At 43.1% G+C, this 19339-nt stretch overlaps 1 protein-coding gene across 5 annotated transcripts in view; it reads right to left on the minus strand.

The window, feature by feature from the left end:
• Positions 1-19339, minus strand: part of diaph2 (diaphanous-related formin 2) — a 940841-nt gene that overhangs the window by 336483 nt on the left and 585019 nt on the right. For all 5 annotated transcript variants that reach the window (XM_085996016.1, XM_085996000.1, XM_085995993.1 and 2 more), the window contains one exon: positions 17180-17309. In XM_085996016.1, coding sequence (XP_085852142.1) covers positions 17180-17309 — 130 coding nt within the window. The remainder of the gene's footprint in view (positions 1-17179; positions 17310-19339) is intronic.

Here is a 19339-nt window from a genome sequence, read left to right on the forward strand (position 1 = left end):
CTACAACACTGGCATCTATCAGACAATGTGGAAAACTGCCCAGGTATGTCCTGTCCACAAAAAACAGGATGAATCCAATTCGACCAATTACCGCCCAATCAGTCTACTCTCAATCATGAACAAAGTAATGGAAGGTGTCATCGACAGTCCTATCAAGCGGCACTTACTCACCAATAACCTGCTCACTGATGCCCAGTTTGGGTTCCGCCAAGACCACTCGGCTCCCGACCTCATTACAGCCTTGGTCCAAACATGGACAAAGGAGCTGAATTCCAGAGGTGAGGCGAGAGTGACTGCCCTTCAAATCAAGGCAGCATTTGACCAAGTGTGGCATCAAGGAGCCCAAGTAAAATTGAAGTCAATGGGAATCAGGGGGAAAATGCTCCACTGGCTGGAGTCATACCTAACACAAAGGAAGATGGTTGTGGTGGTTGGAGGTTAATCATCACAGCCCCAGGACATCACTGCAGGAGTTCCTCAGGGCAGTGTCCTAGGCCCAACCATCTTCAGCTGCTTCATCAATTACCTTCCCTCTAACATAAGCTCAGAAATGGGGATGCTCGCTGATGACTGCACATGATCTAGACGAGGGAACTAGATGTAATATCTCCAAGTTTGCAGACGACAGAAAGCTGGGTGGGCGTGTGTGCTGTGAGGAGGATGCAGAGAAACACCAGTATGATTTGGACAGGTTGGGTGATTGGGCAGATGCAGTATAATGTGGATAAATGCGAGGTTATCCACTTTGGTGGCAAAAACAGGAAGACAGATTATCTGAACGGCAATAGATTGGGAAAAGGGGAAGTGCAATGAGATCTGGGTGTCTTTGTGCACCAGTCGCTGAAGGTAATCATGCAGGTGCAGCAGACGGTTAAGAAGGCAAATGGTATGTTGGCCTTCATAGCGAGAGGATTCGAGTACAGGAGCAAGGATGTCTTGCTGCAGTTTACAGGGCCTTGGTGAGACCACACCTTGAGTATTGTGTGCAGTTTTGGTTGCCTTATCTGAGGAAGGATGTTTTTGCCATGGAGGGAGTGCAGCGAAGATTCACCAGACTGATACCTGGGATGACAAGAATGACGTATGAAGAGAGATTGGGTCGATTAGGCTTATATTCGCCAGAGTTTAGAAGAATGAGAGGGGCTCATTGAAACGTATAAAATTCTAACAGGACTAGACAGACTAGATGCAGGAAGGATGTTCCTGATGGTCGGGGAGTCCAGAACCAGGGGTCACAGTCTAAGGATAAGGGGTAAGCCACTTAGGACTGAGATGAGGAGGAATTTCTTCACCCAAAGAGTGGTGAACCTGTGGAATTCTCTACCACAGAAGGCAGTTGCGGCTAATTCATTAGATATATTCAAGAAGGACAGAGATATATTTTTTTAAAGGGATCCAGGGGCAGGGTACTGAATTTGGATGATCAGCCATGATCTCATTAAATGGCGGAACAGGCTCGAGGGGCCGAATGGCCTACTACTGCTCCTATCTTCTATGTTTCTATGTTCAGTGCCATTCACAACTCCTCAGATAATAAAGCAGTCCCTAAGCAGTTCCCCCCGATTCCCATTGACTTCAGTTTTACTTGGCCTCCTTGATGCCACACTCGGTCAAATGCTGCCTTGATGTAAAGGTCAGTCACGCTCACCTCACCTCTGGAATTCAGCTCCTTTGTCCATGTTTGGACCAAGGCTGTAATGAGGTCGGGAGCCAAGTGGTCCTGGCGGAACCCAAACTGGGCATCAGTGAGCAGGCTATTGGTGAGTAAGTGCTGCTTGATAGCACTGTGGATGACACCTTCCATCACTTTGCTGATGATTGAGAGTAGACTGATGGGGCGGTAATTGGCCAGGTTGGATTTTTCCTGCTTTTTGTGGACAGGACATACCTGGGCAGTTTTCCACACCTGATTCTATTTCCATCCAATATCAACACACTCTGTCTCTCTCTTTTAGTAATCACTAGGCCATTTGTATACACCTGCAGCTGAAGTTTGAAAGCTAAGCTCAGATCAGTGATCTTTTGGTCCATATTGGTTGGTATTGTATTGGGCCGTACTTCACCGACTAAACCATCAGAAGAACTAAAAGAAATTTCAGCTACACTGGCTGTCAAAAGCATGCAGCGCTACAAAGATGGCCATCAGGCCCAGGATATGCAGATAGCACTGTGCTCTATTCCTGATTCCCACCTGTATTGCAGAGCACTCCACCTTGGTTGTGGTAAAGTCATTCAGCAGAAGAGATCAGATTTGCTCCTGTTTGGAACTGAGCGGTTTTAAAGGATGGGTCTGGTGTCGGGTAAAACTGAGATATTTTACAGTTCATCACAAAGTCCTAATTCTCTGAAACAGGCAGAAACTATTTCACTCCATCCTCTAGGGTCTCTCTTGAATGTGGTCATACTAGCCAAACCCAGATATGCGATGATATGCAAGCCCTTTTGCCACAATATGGTCATCACTATAGAAAAGCACTTGCCAAATTATCTGGCTGCTGAGCTCAGGTTGGACACCGCCACTTTATGCCTTATAGTTGACCCTAGTGATGTTAAACAATAGGTAGTTCCTGTGGGGGTTTCTCAGATTCTTATTGGATGTATTCATCTTTCAAGTGAATTCTGGCTGGCCACACTCCCAGCTCAATGTATGAATTATTTGGAGAAGACTAGCTTAAACTCCTTCTGCAAAATGATGGTATTTAGCACCCCGATGTCTATAACACACTGAATTTCTCATGTAATTTGGGAGATTATTGTAATAGGAGCAGAACCCACCAGCATGATCTTGGTCTTTCTTTCAACGGTACAGAAAGTAAAGGTTCCAGTAACATGTTTCATGTTTATCAGTTGTTTGACTGCTGGAGAAATAAATCCTGTCGTGGGGAAAAAGGGAAGAGGAGTCCTGAAATGGAAGGCTTTTATTTGAATCTGATTCCTCCAGGAGTTGCTTGGTTGATGTGTTAACTTGCACATTGATGATGAATGGTAGTCTAATTCCAAGACTAAAGCATGGCTGGTGTGGGTGTTATTGTGGATCAGACCATTCGAGAGGAAAAGCAATTATTTCAGGCAAAGGCAAAGGCCACTCTGGTGAAGAGAAAACTTCCCTGAATACCAGTCAGAAATGAGTCCTGGCATTTGAAATTGAAGGCGAGGCAAAGTTTATTAGCAATGCTGGAGGTAGACAAACCAATGTAGAACACAGCTCGCCTGGTGCATCCTTGACGCAAGAATTTTCTGACTGGTTCTTGCTTATCCGGTGACCTGAGGACTGATGGTTACTTCACTCCTCTGGATCCAGAGGTCTTCCAGAGTCAAGTGGTGTGTGCTTGGGCATTCTCGAGGGCAGGATCCCTTTCCTGGGACAAAGCTGATCAAGGGAAAAACTCTCCATTGGTTGGAATCATACCTAGCACAAAGGAAGTTGGCTGTGGTTGTTGGAGGTCATTCATCTCAATCACATGACATCACTGCAGGAGTTCCTCAGGGCAGTGTCCTAGGCCCAACCATCTTCAGCTGTTTCATCAATGACCTTCCCTCCATCATAAGGTCAGAAGTGGGGATGTTCGCTGATGATTGCACACTGTTCAGCACCATTCGAGACTCGTCAGATACTGACGCAGTCCATGTCCATATGCAGCAAGACCTGGACAACATTCAGACTTGGGCTGACAAGTGGCAAGTAACATTCGCACCACATAAGTGCCAGGCAATGACCATCTCCAACAAGCGAGACTCTAACCATCTCCCCTTGACATTCAATGGCATTACCATCACTGAATCCCCCACTATCAACATCCTGGGGGTTACCATTGATCAGAAACTGAACTGGACCAGCCATATAAATACTGTGGCTACAAGAGCAGGCCAGAGGCTGGGAATTCTGCAGTGAGTGTCTCACCTCCTGACTCCCCAAAGCCTTTCCACCATCTACAAGGCACAAGTCAGAAGTGTGATGGAATACTCTCCACTTGCCTGGATGAGTGCAGCTCCAACAACACTCAAGAAGCTCGACACCATCCAGGATAAAGCAGCCCACTTGATTGGCACTCCAGCCACCACCTTCAACATTCACTCCCTCCACCACCGGCGCACTGTGGCTGCAGTGTGTACCATCTACAAGATGCACTGCAGCAACTCGCCAAAGCTCCTTCAACAGCACCTTCCAAACCCGCGACCTCTACCACTTAGAAGGACAAGGGCAGCAGATGCATGGGAACATCACCACCTACAAGTGCCCCTCCAAGCCACACACCATCCTGACTTGGACCTGTATCACCAATCCTTCACTATCACTGGGCCAAAATCCTGGAACTACCTTCCTAACAGCATTGTGGGTGTACCTACACCATATGGACTGCAGCGGTTCAAGAAGGCGGCTCACCACCATCTTCTCAAGGGCAATTAGGGATGGGCACTAAATGCAGGCCTAGCCAGCGACGCCCACATCCCATCAATGAATTAAAAAAAAAGGTGAATCCCTTGAATCTGGAACAGGCTTCACAAGTTGCAAAATCATGCAATGACTGTAGGCAATGAAATCATGGATGTCTGTGGCTGGGAATGACTAGTGGTGGTCTTTGCAGATATTGAAGCTAGCTAATAGCATTGACGATCAGTTGTGGATCAGGGTTTGATTCATCAGTAAAAGTCAGAAGAGACCTCAATTCATAGAAACATAGACATAGAAGGTAGGAGCAGGAGTAAGCCATTCGGCCCCTTGAGCCTGTTCCGCCATTCAATGAGATCATGGCTGATCATCCAAACTCAGTACCCTGTCCCTGCCTTCTCCCCATATCCCTTGATCCCTTTAGCCTTTAGATATATATCTAACTCCTCCTTGAATATATTTAATGAATTGGCCTCAACTGCCTTCTGTGGTAGAGAATTCCACAGGTTCACCACTCTCTGGGTGAAAAAATTCCTCATCTCTGTCCTAAATGGCCTACCCCTTATCCTTAGACTGTGACCCCTGGTTCCGGACTCCCCGCAATCGGGAACATCCTTCCTGCATCTAGTCTGTCTAGTCCGGTTAGAATTTTATAAGTCTCAATGAGATCCCCTCTCATTCTTCTAAACTCCAGCGAGTATAAGCCCAATCGACCCAATCGCTCCTCATACGTCATTCCTGCCATCCCAGGTATCAGTCTGGTGAATCTTCGCTGCACTCCCTCCATGGCAAGAACATCCTTCCTCAGATAAGGCGACCAAAACTGCACACAATACTCCAGGTGTGGTCTCACCAAGGCCCTGTACAACTGCAGCAAGACATCCTTGTCCCTGTACTTGAACCCTCTTGCTACGAAGGCCAACATACCATTTGTCGTCTTAACCGCCTGCTGCACCTGCATGCTTACCTTCAGCGACTGGTGCACAAGGACACCCAGATCTCGTTGCACTTCCCCTTTTCTCAATCTATTGCCGTTCATATAATAATCTGTCTTCCTGTTTTTGCCACCAAAGTGAATAACCTCGCATTTATCCACATTATATTGCATCTGCCATGCATCTGCCCAATCACCCAACCTGTCCAAATCACACTGGAGTTTCTCAGCATCCTCCTCACAGCACACACGCCCACCCAGCTTTATGTCATCTGCAAACTTGGAGATATTACATCTAGTTCCCTCGTCTAGATCATTAATATATATTGTGAATAGCTGGGGTCCTAGGACCAGGACACGAGTGAACCAGATGGGCTTTTACGACAGTCCGTTAGTTTCATGGTCACCATTACTGATACTAGCTTTTTATTCCAGATTTATATAATTAACTGAATTTAAATTCCCAGCTGCTGTGGTGGGATTTGAACTCATTTCTCCAGATCATTAGTCCAGACCTCTGGATTGCTAGTCCAGTAACATAACCACCATGCTACCGTATATTCAATAGGATACTGGTCAGCAATTGAATACATCTATACTGAATTAATTTTTTTTTAAATATCAGAAAGAGACTGAATAGCTGGAAACAATACCAATAAATGGAGTAAAGTTTCTCTGCCATAGTTAACCGAAAACCAATTAGTGCTCGAGACAGGTGATATAAAAGCCGAAGGGGTACTTCGAAGTTCATGTGACCCTTCGTGCTCAATTTTTCTGCTGGGGCACTGTCCCTGGTAATTTCCTCCATGGGATGATAGCCACTACTTTAATGTGCGCACAGAAAGTGTTTTATTAAATGCACTGCCTTACAAATAGAGTTCAATCGATGGAGAAAGAAAATGCTCTAACTGGGTAATTATTTTAAATAGACAAGTAAGTTCACGTCAAAAAATGACAACATTTTTTGATCAGAAGATGTGAAAATCATACATCATGACATAAATATCCACTGGTAGACAATGTAACAGTGGCAAATCTTAACTGAGGCTGAAGATCAGATGAATTTATTTTCTCACAGGGTAGTGGATATGTGGAATAGACTTTCAGCAAAAGCATGTATTGCTGGGCTAATTGAGAGTAGAACTGAAGGCCATAAGTATACACAGAGATACTTTATGAAACAAAATGTTATGTTGGCACAACCATGGATGAGGCCTGAAGGCAAGGAGACCTGAAATTGTGAGCCCCCACTGAGCAAGAATAATAATTTTTAAATAAACATGGGTTTTTAATTGCTTTGACATAAACTACTCCCACCCTCATGATTATGATATAAGGACAGCTAGCTCTTTGGTCATAGACAGAGGAAAGGGGTCATTGGCGTGGGAGTAGGCTTGTGTGGAGTATAGACACCAACATAGACCAACTGGGCTGAATGGCCTGTTTCTGTGCTGTAGATTTTAGGTAGCTCTATGTAATTCCATGAATGAGTTTTTGGCAAATACTATCAAAATTGTACTTTGTTCCGTAACACTGGTTTTATATTACAAGGTATGCCCACAAAAGATAAAATTATGAGGCCAACTCAGTGTACAGGATTTAAAAATACATGTATATGAATTTCAACTAGATTTTTCTGGCTTTTTGGAAACAACAATTTAAGTCAATTATTCGGTTTGTTAATTTTTATAGCAAAATTTAAAAATAGCTGCTGTTTTTGCAGGATGAATTTGGCAATGCATGGTCCAATTTTGCAGTGAAAATCATTAAGAAATTATGAGTGGAGGACAGGCTATAAATATTTCCAGGATATGTAAGCTAGCACTCCTTCAGAGTAATTTCAAATTAGGTCTTCCATACTATTTTTATTTGATGGATTCAGAATGGAATTTTTGTCTTGTATTAGAAATATTTTCCACTCTGGTTCAGCAATAATCCATTCCAATGTTCTCTTGAGTGCTGACCGAGACAACTCCTGCAGTTCATTTAATTTACATATCAAATTATATGTGAACAGCACATTGGCTCATTTGTATTTTCATTAGAGCAAAATACTCCATAAAAAACATGAAATAATAGTTAAGACGCCAAGGCAAAATCCTTATGGTAAACATAAAACCTGAGTCTACGAGTTAGACCTGCTGATTATAGAATTTGCTTATGTTACAAAGCTGTGTGACCAGCTGACAAATTCAAAGTAGATGAAAAGCACTCCAAAAGTGAACAGGCTGAAGGAATAGTAAATGGATTTGAACGCAGATAAATGTTTGATAATACCACCCACACTTACCACAGGTGGCCGCCTATATCGGGCAAATAGAGCCAGATCTGCCAAAGAGTCAATTACAAAAGCACCGCCGAAAACATATTATGTATGCTGGCTATTTTGGGCAGTACTTCACACCTGGTTAACGCAGTGTACAGTACTTACCGATGTGCGATGTTCAGTTTCGATTCCTGACGAGAATTCCAGGAAGCATCAATGCCAACATGTGTCTCTCTCATGATTTTCTCTTTGCTGGCAGACTAGCATTTTATTGTTGCCGTTTTTCTAGGTTAGTACCGGAACGGAATGGAAGCTAGATCTGACATCAATCCATATTTTAGTGACCAGTAGAGTCTGCAGAGTTCACAGCACTGGAGGTTGGTTTTACCATCCACCACTTATCGCGGGTAAATCATGTTAACACCAACGTGCTCGCTTGAAGTGTGCGGATTGTACTCTTGACTGTTTACTGGGTAAACGTACCATGTGGTGCGGCATTAAGCCATATAGAAGAGAAAGTCTCAGGTTTAATCCCTGGTCTGTGCTGAGTTAGCTGATCTCAACCAGGGCAATAGTTTATGTGCTACAATTGACCCCAGTGCCTCTGAGCTAGATGGAGATGCAGGTGAGGAGGCAAGAATTAGCCATGCGTGCTGCTCCTGATTACTATCCCTCACTGGACAGTGTGCATGTGTGGACAGCCGGTAAGGACAGAAGCATGCTTGCCTGTGATGCCCTCACACAGTCAAATAGATTGCCAACACTCACCGTCCAAACTTACACATAAAGAACACTGTGGACCTACTGTCCAAGAGCTGGCACCTTTATGAAAGAAAAGTGAAGAAAATTGACAAAAAGGAAATTAAAGTAAGGTGATGTATTTTTGGAATAGGGACAGCAATTAGGAAAGGCAGAAAATAAGTTGTGTGTGATTGTTGATCATTTACAAATCTTCCAGGTACAATGTATACAATACCAAAAATTTAAGCAAAATCTAATATTGTATTGATTATTATTGAGGTTACAGATCAAACACTGTGCGCAGTAGTAAATACTTAACTTCAAAAGAATAGAACGTTCAGAGGAGAATGATTCCAAATTTAGGGCTTCAAATTATGAAGAAATTTGTACAGAAAGGAAGACGTGCATTTATATAGCACCTTTCACGACCACTGGACATCCAAAAGCTCTTTACAGTCAATTAAGTACTTTTTGAAGTGTAGTCACTATTGTAATGCAGGAAACGCGGCAGCGAATTTGCGCACAGCAAGATCGCACAAAAAGCAATGTGATAATGACCAGATAATCTGTTTTAGCGATGTTGAATGAGGGATAAATATTGGCTAGGACACCAGGGATAACTCCCCTGCTCCTCTTCAAAATAGTGCCATAGGATCTTTTACGTCCATCTGAAAGAGCAGACGTGGTCTCGGTTTCACGTCTCATCAAAAGACGGCACCTCTGACAGTGCAGCACTCCCTCAGTATGCATTGGAGTGTCAACCTAGTCTCTGGAGTGGGACTTCACAACCTTTTGACTTAGAGGTGAGGGTGCTACCAACTGAGCTAAATTGCTCGTTTTTGGAGAAAACATAGACCTGATTTGAAATGTTGAACAGCTTAGATGATGTAAGACGACACATTTAAAATTCACAATCCTAATATGAGACCAGACACAAAACATGTGTGTCTGATTACTAAATTACTGGAATAGAAATAGTGACCATATTTAAAGTAAAAACCTTTACAGTCACTAACTTAAGCAATCACTTGCTTATGAATTCTGAGCACCTGACTTTTGAGAGTTGATTCACACTTCCCAATTTATACTTGTATGACGGCATAATCCAGGGATGTAACAATAGCGTCCCCTTATGATCCAGTTCAGATCCTCATGTATTTTTTCAATCTCTCCGAAGGCTGAGAGTGAATACTCTGGTGCGAATACAGAGGTGCAACTTGACAGACTATGTTAAGCTGTTTTATTCCCATGTAGAGTTATGACTGGATTTGTTTATTTTCATGAATATAACTTGTCTTCATGCAAGAACATAAAAATAATGAATACGCTACACAACCCCCTCAGTGGATCATCTTAAACAGATCGACTCCTCAGCATGCTGACATTTTGAGCCTGCTTTTTGCCTTACGAGCATCTCAGGTGAAAAAGCTAGGCTGCCTTTTAGGTGTCTATGTCTCATCTTATTCTGCACTTCACAGACAGAGATCAAAGGATTTTCCAACACAATAGGTGAGAGATGTTTTCCAATTACCTAGACATGCTAACAAATAATATTGTTCAGTCTCAAGGTAAAACAACTTTCATTTAGCATATTAATCATCCTTCACCTGATTGTCCTTAATTGTTAAACTTCCCAGTATTAAAATTAACTTTTCAAATCCTCTCTGGAAAAATGTGGCCAAGGAATCCTGATGTGTGACAGCGGTCTTCGGATAGATTAGAAAAAAAGCATACACCTTGATTTTCAAATTGGAGTCCAAATTGACCTGTAGCTTTTCCATTGAAATATGACAGAAATTACATGGGGTTATGAGAAGAAACAGTTGTATCCCCTTATTTATGATGGTTCTTTGACACTTTGAGTATAGAACAAAATGCATTTTACAGTAGTACCTGTTTCGCACGCAGCTTTGGGGTTGGGGGGGGGGGGGGGGGGTTGGAAGAGAACTACTGGAGTCACAGCCTAAATTTACATTGATCATATAGATTTGACCTTATTAGTAATGTAAATGAAAATTCCATGTCGTATAGTATCCATTTATGCAAAAGTGTTCTGCATTTTCCACTTCCTTCGGGATGAGTTGTTCAGTGAACTAGAGAGAACAACGAATAACTCACTGAATTTTGATTAGGCTGTTTGAGAAAATTAGTACACACTATTATAATTGTCTCCATAAAAGCTGAAGAAGATATTATTGCTCTGCAACCATTTAATTAACACTTCATTTGTTACTGTCTTAGTAAATAGTTGTGTGCAACTTTTGCTAATTTTTTTAAGGTAAAAAAACACTCCATCAAATTTCTAAATTATGTGCTACAATTCCTAACATAAAAAAATGCAGAGGACTAGATTTAAATTTGCTAACTAAAAATTAAAGCTTACACACTTTTCCATACTGGAAAATAAGCCCAAGTTTCACAATATAAAGTTGCTTTACTTACTTACTTACTTAATGAGAAAATTAGTACTGAAATAAGCTAGCTCTTGTGCGATTAAGGATGCAGTTTATCATCATTTTCATTGAGGTCCCTGGTCCTCCGAAGACCCCATATGGCAATGCTGTTATTGCAGTTGTAGTAAGTGTGAGCTACAACAAATCACATAGTGGGTAGTGAACCAGTTTGACTGCAGCATATAACAGCTTAATGGTATTTTGAGGGGAATGAGTGGTTTCCAGGCTGCAGCAAATGATGTGGCAATGTCAGTAAGTAATGAATGATTTTATGCCATCTTGAGTATTCCTAAAGGATTGCATATCTGCATGCTAATTCACTGAAACTGATCTTTTGGAATATCAAACGTCCTAAACTCAGCCAGTGTTCCTGAACTCCAGGTTGCCCAAGACTAACTTCAATTACGGAATTGCTTCAGGAGTGCAGAACACCAATGCATAGATGTTGGTTACGTTGTAAGATCCAATATCACCCCATCTCACTTTCTCTCTCCTATAGGCTGGCTCGTTTCTCAATTTAGATTAGACACATAGCTCTGATATTACAAAAGCTACGTGTCTAATCGACCTCCTTCCCAAGATCCACAAACAGGACTGCCCTGGTAGACCCATCGTTTCAGCCTGTTCTTGCCCCACGGAACTGATCTCTTCCTATCTCGACTCTTTTTTCTCTTCTTGTCCAGTCTCTTCCCACCTACATCTGCGACTCTTCCGACATCCTCCGCCACTTTAACAGTTTCCTGGCCTTAACCTTCTCCTTTTCACCATGGATGTCCAATCCCCCTACACCTCTATCCCCCAACCAGGACAGCCTGAGGCGCTCCACTTCTTCCTTGAACAGAGGCCCAACCGGTCCCCATCTACCACCACCCTCCTCCGCCTGGCTGAACTTGTTCGCACATTGAACAACTTCTCCTTTAACTTGACTCACTTCCTCCAAATTAAAGGTGTTGCTAAGGGAACCCGCATGGGTCCTAGCTATGCCTGCCTTTTCGTGGGATACGTGGAACATTCTTTGTTCCAATCCTACTCAGGTCCCCTCCCTCACCTCTTTTACTGGTGCATTGATGACTGCATCAGTGCCATTTCCTGCTCTCATCCTGAACTAGGAAATTTCATTCACTTTGCTTCCAATTTCCACCCTTCCCTCACCTTCACATGGTCCATATCCAACTCTTCCCTTCCTCGACTTCTCGGTCACCGTTTTTGGGGATAGGCTATCGACAAACATCCACTCTAAGCCCGCTGACTCCCACAGCTACCTGGAGTACAATTCCCCGCACCCAGCTTCCTGTAAGGACTCTATTCCATTCTCCCAGTTTCTCTGTCGCATCTGTTCTTACAACGCCACCTTCCATACTAGTGCTTCCCATATGTCTTCCTTTTTCCTCAACCGAGGATTCCCCTCTACTGTGGTTGACATGGCCCTCGACCATGTCCGTTCCATTTCCCGCACTTCTGCTCTCACCCCTTCCCCCTCCCTCCCAGAACCACAATAGGGTTCCCCTTGTCCTCAACTTTCACTCCACCAGCCTCCACATTCAACGGATCATCCTCTGCCATTTCCGCCACCTCCAGCATGAACCCACCACCAAACACATCTTCCCCTCCCCTTTCAGCATTTCAAAGGGACCAATCACCCCCAACAGCCGCTCCCCTTCCCATGCAAGCGCAGGAGATGCAACACCTGGCCTTCTATCTCCTCCTTTCGCACCGTCCAGGGCCCCAAACACTCCTTCCAGGTGAAACAGCAATTTACTTGTACTTCTTGCAATTTAGTATACTGTATTCGCTGCTCACTACGTGGTTTCTTTTGCACTGGGGAGACTAAACAGATTGGGTGACCGCTTTGCGGAACACCTCCGTTCAGTCCGTAAGTGTGACCCCGAGCTTCCGGTCGCCTGTTACTTTAATTCTCTGCTCCACTCCCACTCTGTCCTCGGCCTCTTACACGGTTCCAACAAAGCTCAACATAAGCTCGAGGAACAGCACCTCATCTTTCGATTAGGCACTTTACAGCCTTCTGAACTCAACATAGAGTTCAACAATTTCAGACCATAACCTTTACCCCTATTTTTTCCACGTCAGCTGTTGATGTTTCTGATAGTCTCATTTACACCTCTTCTTGACTCATCTTTTGTTTCTTTACTTGTCCCATTACCATCTCCTTTTGCTTTGTACTATCATCCTTTTTGCCATTTAATCTTTCCTGCCTTCCACCCCATCATATCTTCTCTTTTGTTCATTCCTCCCCTCCCACCTTTCCCTGCCTCTGCACCTGCTTAAAATCTGTTACATCTCTAACTTTTTCCCAGTTCTGACAAAAGGTCATCAACATGAAACGTTAACTTTGTTTCTCTCTCCACAGATGCTGCCTGACCTGCTGAGTTTTTCCAGCATTTTTTGTTTCTAGCTCTGATATTAACCTAACTCGCCCAGTGAGACCAGGGCGGGTTAACTGAATTACACAGAATATATAGCACAGAAACAGGCCATTTGGCCAAACCATAGAGTCATAGAGTAATACAGCACGGATAGAGGCCCTTCGGCCCATCGTGTCCGCGCCGGCCATCAAGCCCTGCCTAATCTAATCCCATATTCCAGCATTTGGCCCGTAGCCTTGTATGCTATGGCATTTCAAGTGCACATCCAAATGCTTCTTAAATGTTGTGAGGGTTTCTGCCTCCACAACCCTTTCAGGCAGTGAGTTCCAGACTCCAACCACCCTCTGGGTGAAAAAGTTCTTTCTCAAATCCCCTCTAAACCTCCCGCCCTTTACCTTGAATTTATGCCCCCTAGTTATTGACCCCTCTACTAAGGGAAAAAGCTCCTCAGCATCCATCCTATCTATGCCCCTCATAATTTTGTACACCTCAATCATGTCCCCCCTCAGCCTCCTCTGCTCCAAGGAAAACAAACCCAATCTGCCCAGTCTCTCTTCATAGCTGAAGCGCTCCAGCCCTGGTAACATCCTGGTGAACCTCCTCTGCACCCTCTCTAACGCGATCACATCCTTCCTGTAGTGTGGCGACCAGAACTGCACACAGTATTCCAGCTGTGGCCTAACCAGTGTTTTATGCAGCTCCATCATAACCTCCTTGCTCTTATATTCAATGCCTCGGCTAATGAAGGCAAGTATCCCATATGCCTTTTTTACCACCTTATCCACCTGTTCCGCCGCCTTCAGGGATCTGTGTACTTGCACGCCCAGATCCCTCTGACCCTCCGTCTTGCCTAGGGTCTTTCCATTCATTGTGTATTCCTTTGCCTTGTTAGTCCCCCCAAAGTGCATCACCTCGCACTTTTCCGGGTTAAATTCCATTTGCCACTGTTCCGCCCATCTGACCAACCCATCTATATCGTCCTGCAGACTGAGGCTACCCTCCTCGCTATTTACCACCCTACCAATTTTTGTATCATCCGCGAACTTACTGATCATACCCTTTACATTCATATCCAAGTCATTAATGTAGACCACAAACAGCAAGGGACCCAGCACCGATCCCTGTGGTACCCCACTGGCCACAGGCTTCCAGTCACAAAAACAACCTTCGACCATCACCCTCTGCCACTAAGCCAGTTTTGTATCCAATGTGCCAAGGCACCCTGGATTCCATGGGCTCTTACCTTCTTGACCAGTCTCCTGTGCGGGACTTTATCGAAGGCCTTACTGAAATCCATGTCTACCACATCCACTGCGTCCACCACAACCAGTCTATGCCAGTGTTTATACTCCACTCGAGCTGTCTCCCATCCTTCCTCATCTAAATCTATCAGCATAACCCTCTATTCCCTTCTCCCTCATATACTTATCAAGCTTCCCCTTAAATGCATCCCTACTATTCGTCTCAACCACTCCCTGTGGTAGCAAGTTCCACATTCTGACCACTCTGAGTAGAGAAGTTTCTTCTGAATTCCCTATTGGATTTCTTGGTGACTATCTTATATTGATGGCCTCTAGTTTTGCTCTTCCCCACAAATGGAAAACCTCTCTCTGTCTACTCAATCAAAACCTTTCATAATCTTAAATCCCTCCATTAGGTCACCCCTCAGCCTTCTCTTTTCAAGAGAAAAGAGACCAAGCCTGTTCATCCTTTCTTGATATGTAGAACCTCGCAGTTCTTGGATCATCTTTGTAAATCTGTTTTGCATCCTTTCCAGCGCCTCTATATCCTTTGTATAATAATATGGCGACCAGAACTGTTCACAGTACTCCAAGTGTGGTCTAACCAAGGTTCGATACAAGATTAGCATAACCTCTCTACTTTTCAATTCTATCCCTCTCGAAATAAACCAGAGTGCTTGGTTTTCTTTTTTTTTAATGTCCTTATTAACCTGTGTCACTACTTTTAGTGATTTGTGTAGTTGTACTCCCAGATTCCTTTGTTCCTCTACCCCAGTTAGATTCTTGTAGTCCTCCTCAGTATTGACTATCCCCCCTCAATTTGGTGTCATTCACAAATTTAGAAATTGTGTTTTTGTTTCCAAAGTCTAAATCACTAATACAAATTGTGAACAACGGTGGTCTCAGCACTGAACCTTGAGACCCACTTCCCACCTTCTACCACACTGAATAACTACCCTTTACCCCTACTCTCTGCTTTCTGTCTTGCAGCCAGCTAGCTATCCATTCTGCTACTTGTCCCCTAACTCCACTTGCTCAGACCTTATTTATTAGTCTATTATGCAGCACCTTGCCCAAGGCTTTTTGGAAATCTAGATAAATCACATCTACTGCATTACCCTCGTCTATTCTCTCTTACCTCTTCAAAGAATTCAAAGAGGAGGTTGGTCACGCAAGACTTTCCCTTTTGAAATTCATACTGACTATTCATTATTATATTTTTGGTTTCTATGTGTTTTTCTATTTTCTTCTTTAGTCGGGATTCCATTACCTTTCCTACCACCGATATTAAGCTGACTGGTCCATAGTTCCCTGGACATGTTCTATCTGCCTTCTTAAATACAAGTATAATGTTAGCTATCTGCCAGTCCTCTGGCACTATACCTTTTTCTAACAAATTAAATATATGTAATAGTGCCTCTGCTATTTCTTCTCTAGATTCTTTTAAAATCAGTTTGGAAAATCAGTGGAACATCTGTTTTAAACGCCGCCCGATTTCTGCTCCATTGATTTTAATGGAGTGTAAAATCGGGCACATGTAAAACACACAACTGACCTGAATCCGGCCAGCCAAGTTAGGTTAAAATCAGGCCGTGTGTTCACCAGTTGAAGAAAATGACGTTTTTTTAAAAATAAAGTGCACTTCTGAGATTTTCTTCAGTTGGACCCTGTATGACACCCAAGGCAAGTTAGATAAATCTGGTTTGCATGAGGTGGGGTGCTCCACAGGATGGAGAGAGAGAGAGAGAGAGAGAGAAAAAGAGAGAGAGAGAGAAAGAGAGAGGGAGGATACAGGGTCAATGGTCATGCCTTCTCTTACTATCTACACGGAAACAGTTTATCATGTAAAAAAAAGTGTTCAGAGCCAACAGTTGCATGGATGTCACATTTGAAAGTGAATCTGACATTTTCAATACTAAACAGGGAATCAATCAGGGTTGCAGGAGTAATGTCTCAACAGCAGAGTGTACTGAATGATTGAGTCAAGCAAGCAACACAACAGTAGCAGTATGCAGTAATGCAAAATATAAATACTTCTATAAAATGGTAACAGTTGGAAATATGATTAAAGAAATCTAAAAGGTGTACATCATTGGGAACATCTTATACAATATCCGCACGATCTGTTTGATAAGACCACTGAGGGATAATGCTTGTGGGTTACATTAACTAATTATATTCTTAAAGCAGAAAATGCTTGTCAAATTTTGTTCTTAAAAGTAATAGAAAAGTTTAAGGTGAAGACTTTTTATTACAGTGCTCCCCAAAGGCTATGTAAAAAAAAGATTTTTCTTTAAAAGCAACCTTTTTGTCACATTGAGCCCCAAATAAAGATCTACCATTACATATCTGCTTCCTTTCATGGCTGCTCTGGTGAAATGACTGAGGCGGCTCAATTAATTACACCCCAGAGTAACTCTTTCATTGTAATGGAAGCCACATAGGCTGACTGGTCAAGAGCTGGCCTGTGGATGCCTGTACTAAGGAGAATACGCTTCTAGCAACGTATGCAGAGTACGTAGCGGGTAGCAAGTTTCTTTGAAGTCAGGCAGCTCAGGACTAGCTCCAAATTAAAATAAATGGAGATACTCACCTTTAATCCCAGCACTAGGGCAGGCCTTAAGGGAAGGAGACCTGAAATAGTGGGTCCCCATTGTGCAGAAATAAAAGTTTTAAAATAAACATGGATTTTAAAATGCTTTGAAAAAAAACGACTCCCACCCTCATGATGATGATATAATCACAACTAGCTCTTTGGTCATAGACATACCTTTGCTTGCGCTTTCTGTGTGGCTAATTTCATCAGTGAATTTCAAGATGTCTGGATATTCCTCTTCAGTAATCTCTGCTAAAAAGTGCATCAGTGTTGCCTTCTGGTCGACTGACTTGGTGTCTTTAAGCTGCATGAGTAAATGTAAAAATGTTTAGAAAGCAACATAGAATAATTGTTAAAACAATAAAGTATTTTTAACCTTTATTTGTAATGTTTTCTTATTTCCAATTTGATTTTATTTTGCTCCCCCCCCCCGCCCCCCACCTTTACCACCCGTGTGTCAATACATCATTCTAGGCAGAGTATTGGCAGGCAATCTATTTCTGGGCTCTGCCAATGCAACTCTTCAGCATGTGTGAGACACAGCATGAGGTTACTCGCCCTCTGATTTCATCTCCTTTGGAAAAGCACCAGAGACTGCTCTGCACCACCTTCAAAAGGTATAACTGAGTTTGGATGCTGTCCACACACTGAATCTTACATACACATTGACAGCTTACAATTCCATGCCCTAATGCTTTGGAGCACCCATGTGTTGTTCCATCCAACATCAAATCAACTGTGTTCATTCTACAGAAAATGGTAATGATACATTTCATATCAAACATAGCTGCTAAACCTTTTACCCTTACAAAGATGCATGTTCAATGTTGCAATTGATGATAAAGAAATATTCATATTATTTTCTTCCAATGTTCTCCCTTTACCACATAGTGGTTGGGGTACAGCTCCACAACCACAGGCTCAGCTCCAATATCTTGCCCAAGCGGCCACATTTTATGTATGAGCCTGTACACGAAGGGAAACAAACAATTGTAGCAGTGCCACCCCAACTCTAGCCAAGTTGAGTTAAGTTAGCTCTGACCAGAGATCAACCTTAGGCTTTTTCTGGTGTGAGTGGCTCAGTAGCATACAATATATAGTACTAGCTGGAGTGCCCGGCGGTGCTGAGGGAACTCAAGAACCCTGTGGCATGCTTATAAAACGTTTTTTTGAACTGTTGGGATTGAAGAACTCTTCCTAAGCACCCAGGAGTGATATTATATTATTCACAAAGTTTCAGTGTATGAGTTGAATAGGGAAATAAAAGATTCTATCTGAGGCATTTAGAGGTCAGTTTAGAAATCAACAGTGAACATTTATTCCAATAATGTAGAACAATAGAACATTTGACAATATGCTGGAGTTACAACCAAAGACTGAGTGAATACTCCCTCTGGTAAAGGTTTGCAAACCCAATAGGGTTGGTATTGTACAGAGTGATTTTGTAATCAATAAATGTATTCAACATTACACTGTTATATGTGTAATCTTGTAGTAGGTATGCAGCCTCTCAGATCTTGAAGAGTGCTGTTGAGTGCTTCAAGTGCCCTCTTGTGGGCCTTTGTACACTCATCCCACACAATGGGTTTAGACTTTTGAAGCAGCTCAGTAGCAGCAGTTCCTTTGGTAATGTGACACACTGGGTGTTGTTGTCTTGTCAGATCCAGAGGGAGAGAAAAGGTTGAGTGGACAGTGCGGCCTCCTTGGAGAAGAGCTGCAGCGATTCCTGATGAGGCAACAGCCAGTGCAATGAATCTCTTAGAGTGAAGGGTGGCCACAAAGAGATTTCGTAGCCTTTTGGGGGAGTAAGACAGAGCAGCTTCTGTCATCATTGCATGCCAATGAATGTCATCCTGAATGAGTCCTCTCCTGCGGCAAGCTTTTATAAAGGAGGCACAGAGATGGCCAATGAGAGTTTTGAGGTGATTAAATGATGTTGGGCCAGCAACCTCATGGAGGAGTAGACGAAGGTGAAAGCACTCTGCGTTATTGGAGAGCCCGTTGATAGACAACATTTTCTGTTTTTCCTGAGGGTGTTAAAATAAACAGATTCCTTGACGCACCAACTCTTGAACATGCCACGTACAACTGGCCATGTGAAAAACAGGGCGTGAGTAAGTTGATGCCAGCAACCTTCAAAGTCTGCCCTTGTGCCTTGTTGATTGACATTGCAAAATAAATTGTCACAGGAAACTGTTGCCTTTTGAATTGAAATGGCAAGTCAGTTGGTATCATTGGAATTCGAGGAATGAGAACATCCTCCCCTCTGGCGCAGCCTGAGATGATGGTAGCCTCAATGAGAGTTGGCATGAGCTTTTTGACTGCCAGTCTGGT

This window comes from Somniosus microcephalus, chromosome 1 (assembly GCF_052327205.1).
Source record: "Somniosus microcephalus isolate GS21.2 chromosome 1, FLI_Smic_1.0, whole genome shotgun sequence".
In the NCBI taxonomy this organism is placed as follows: domain Eukaryota; kingdom Metazoa; phylum Chordata; class Chondrichthyes; order Squaliformes; family Somniosidae; genus Somniosus; species Somniosus microcephalus.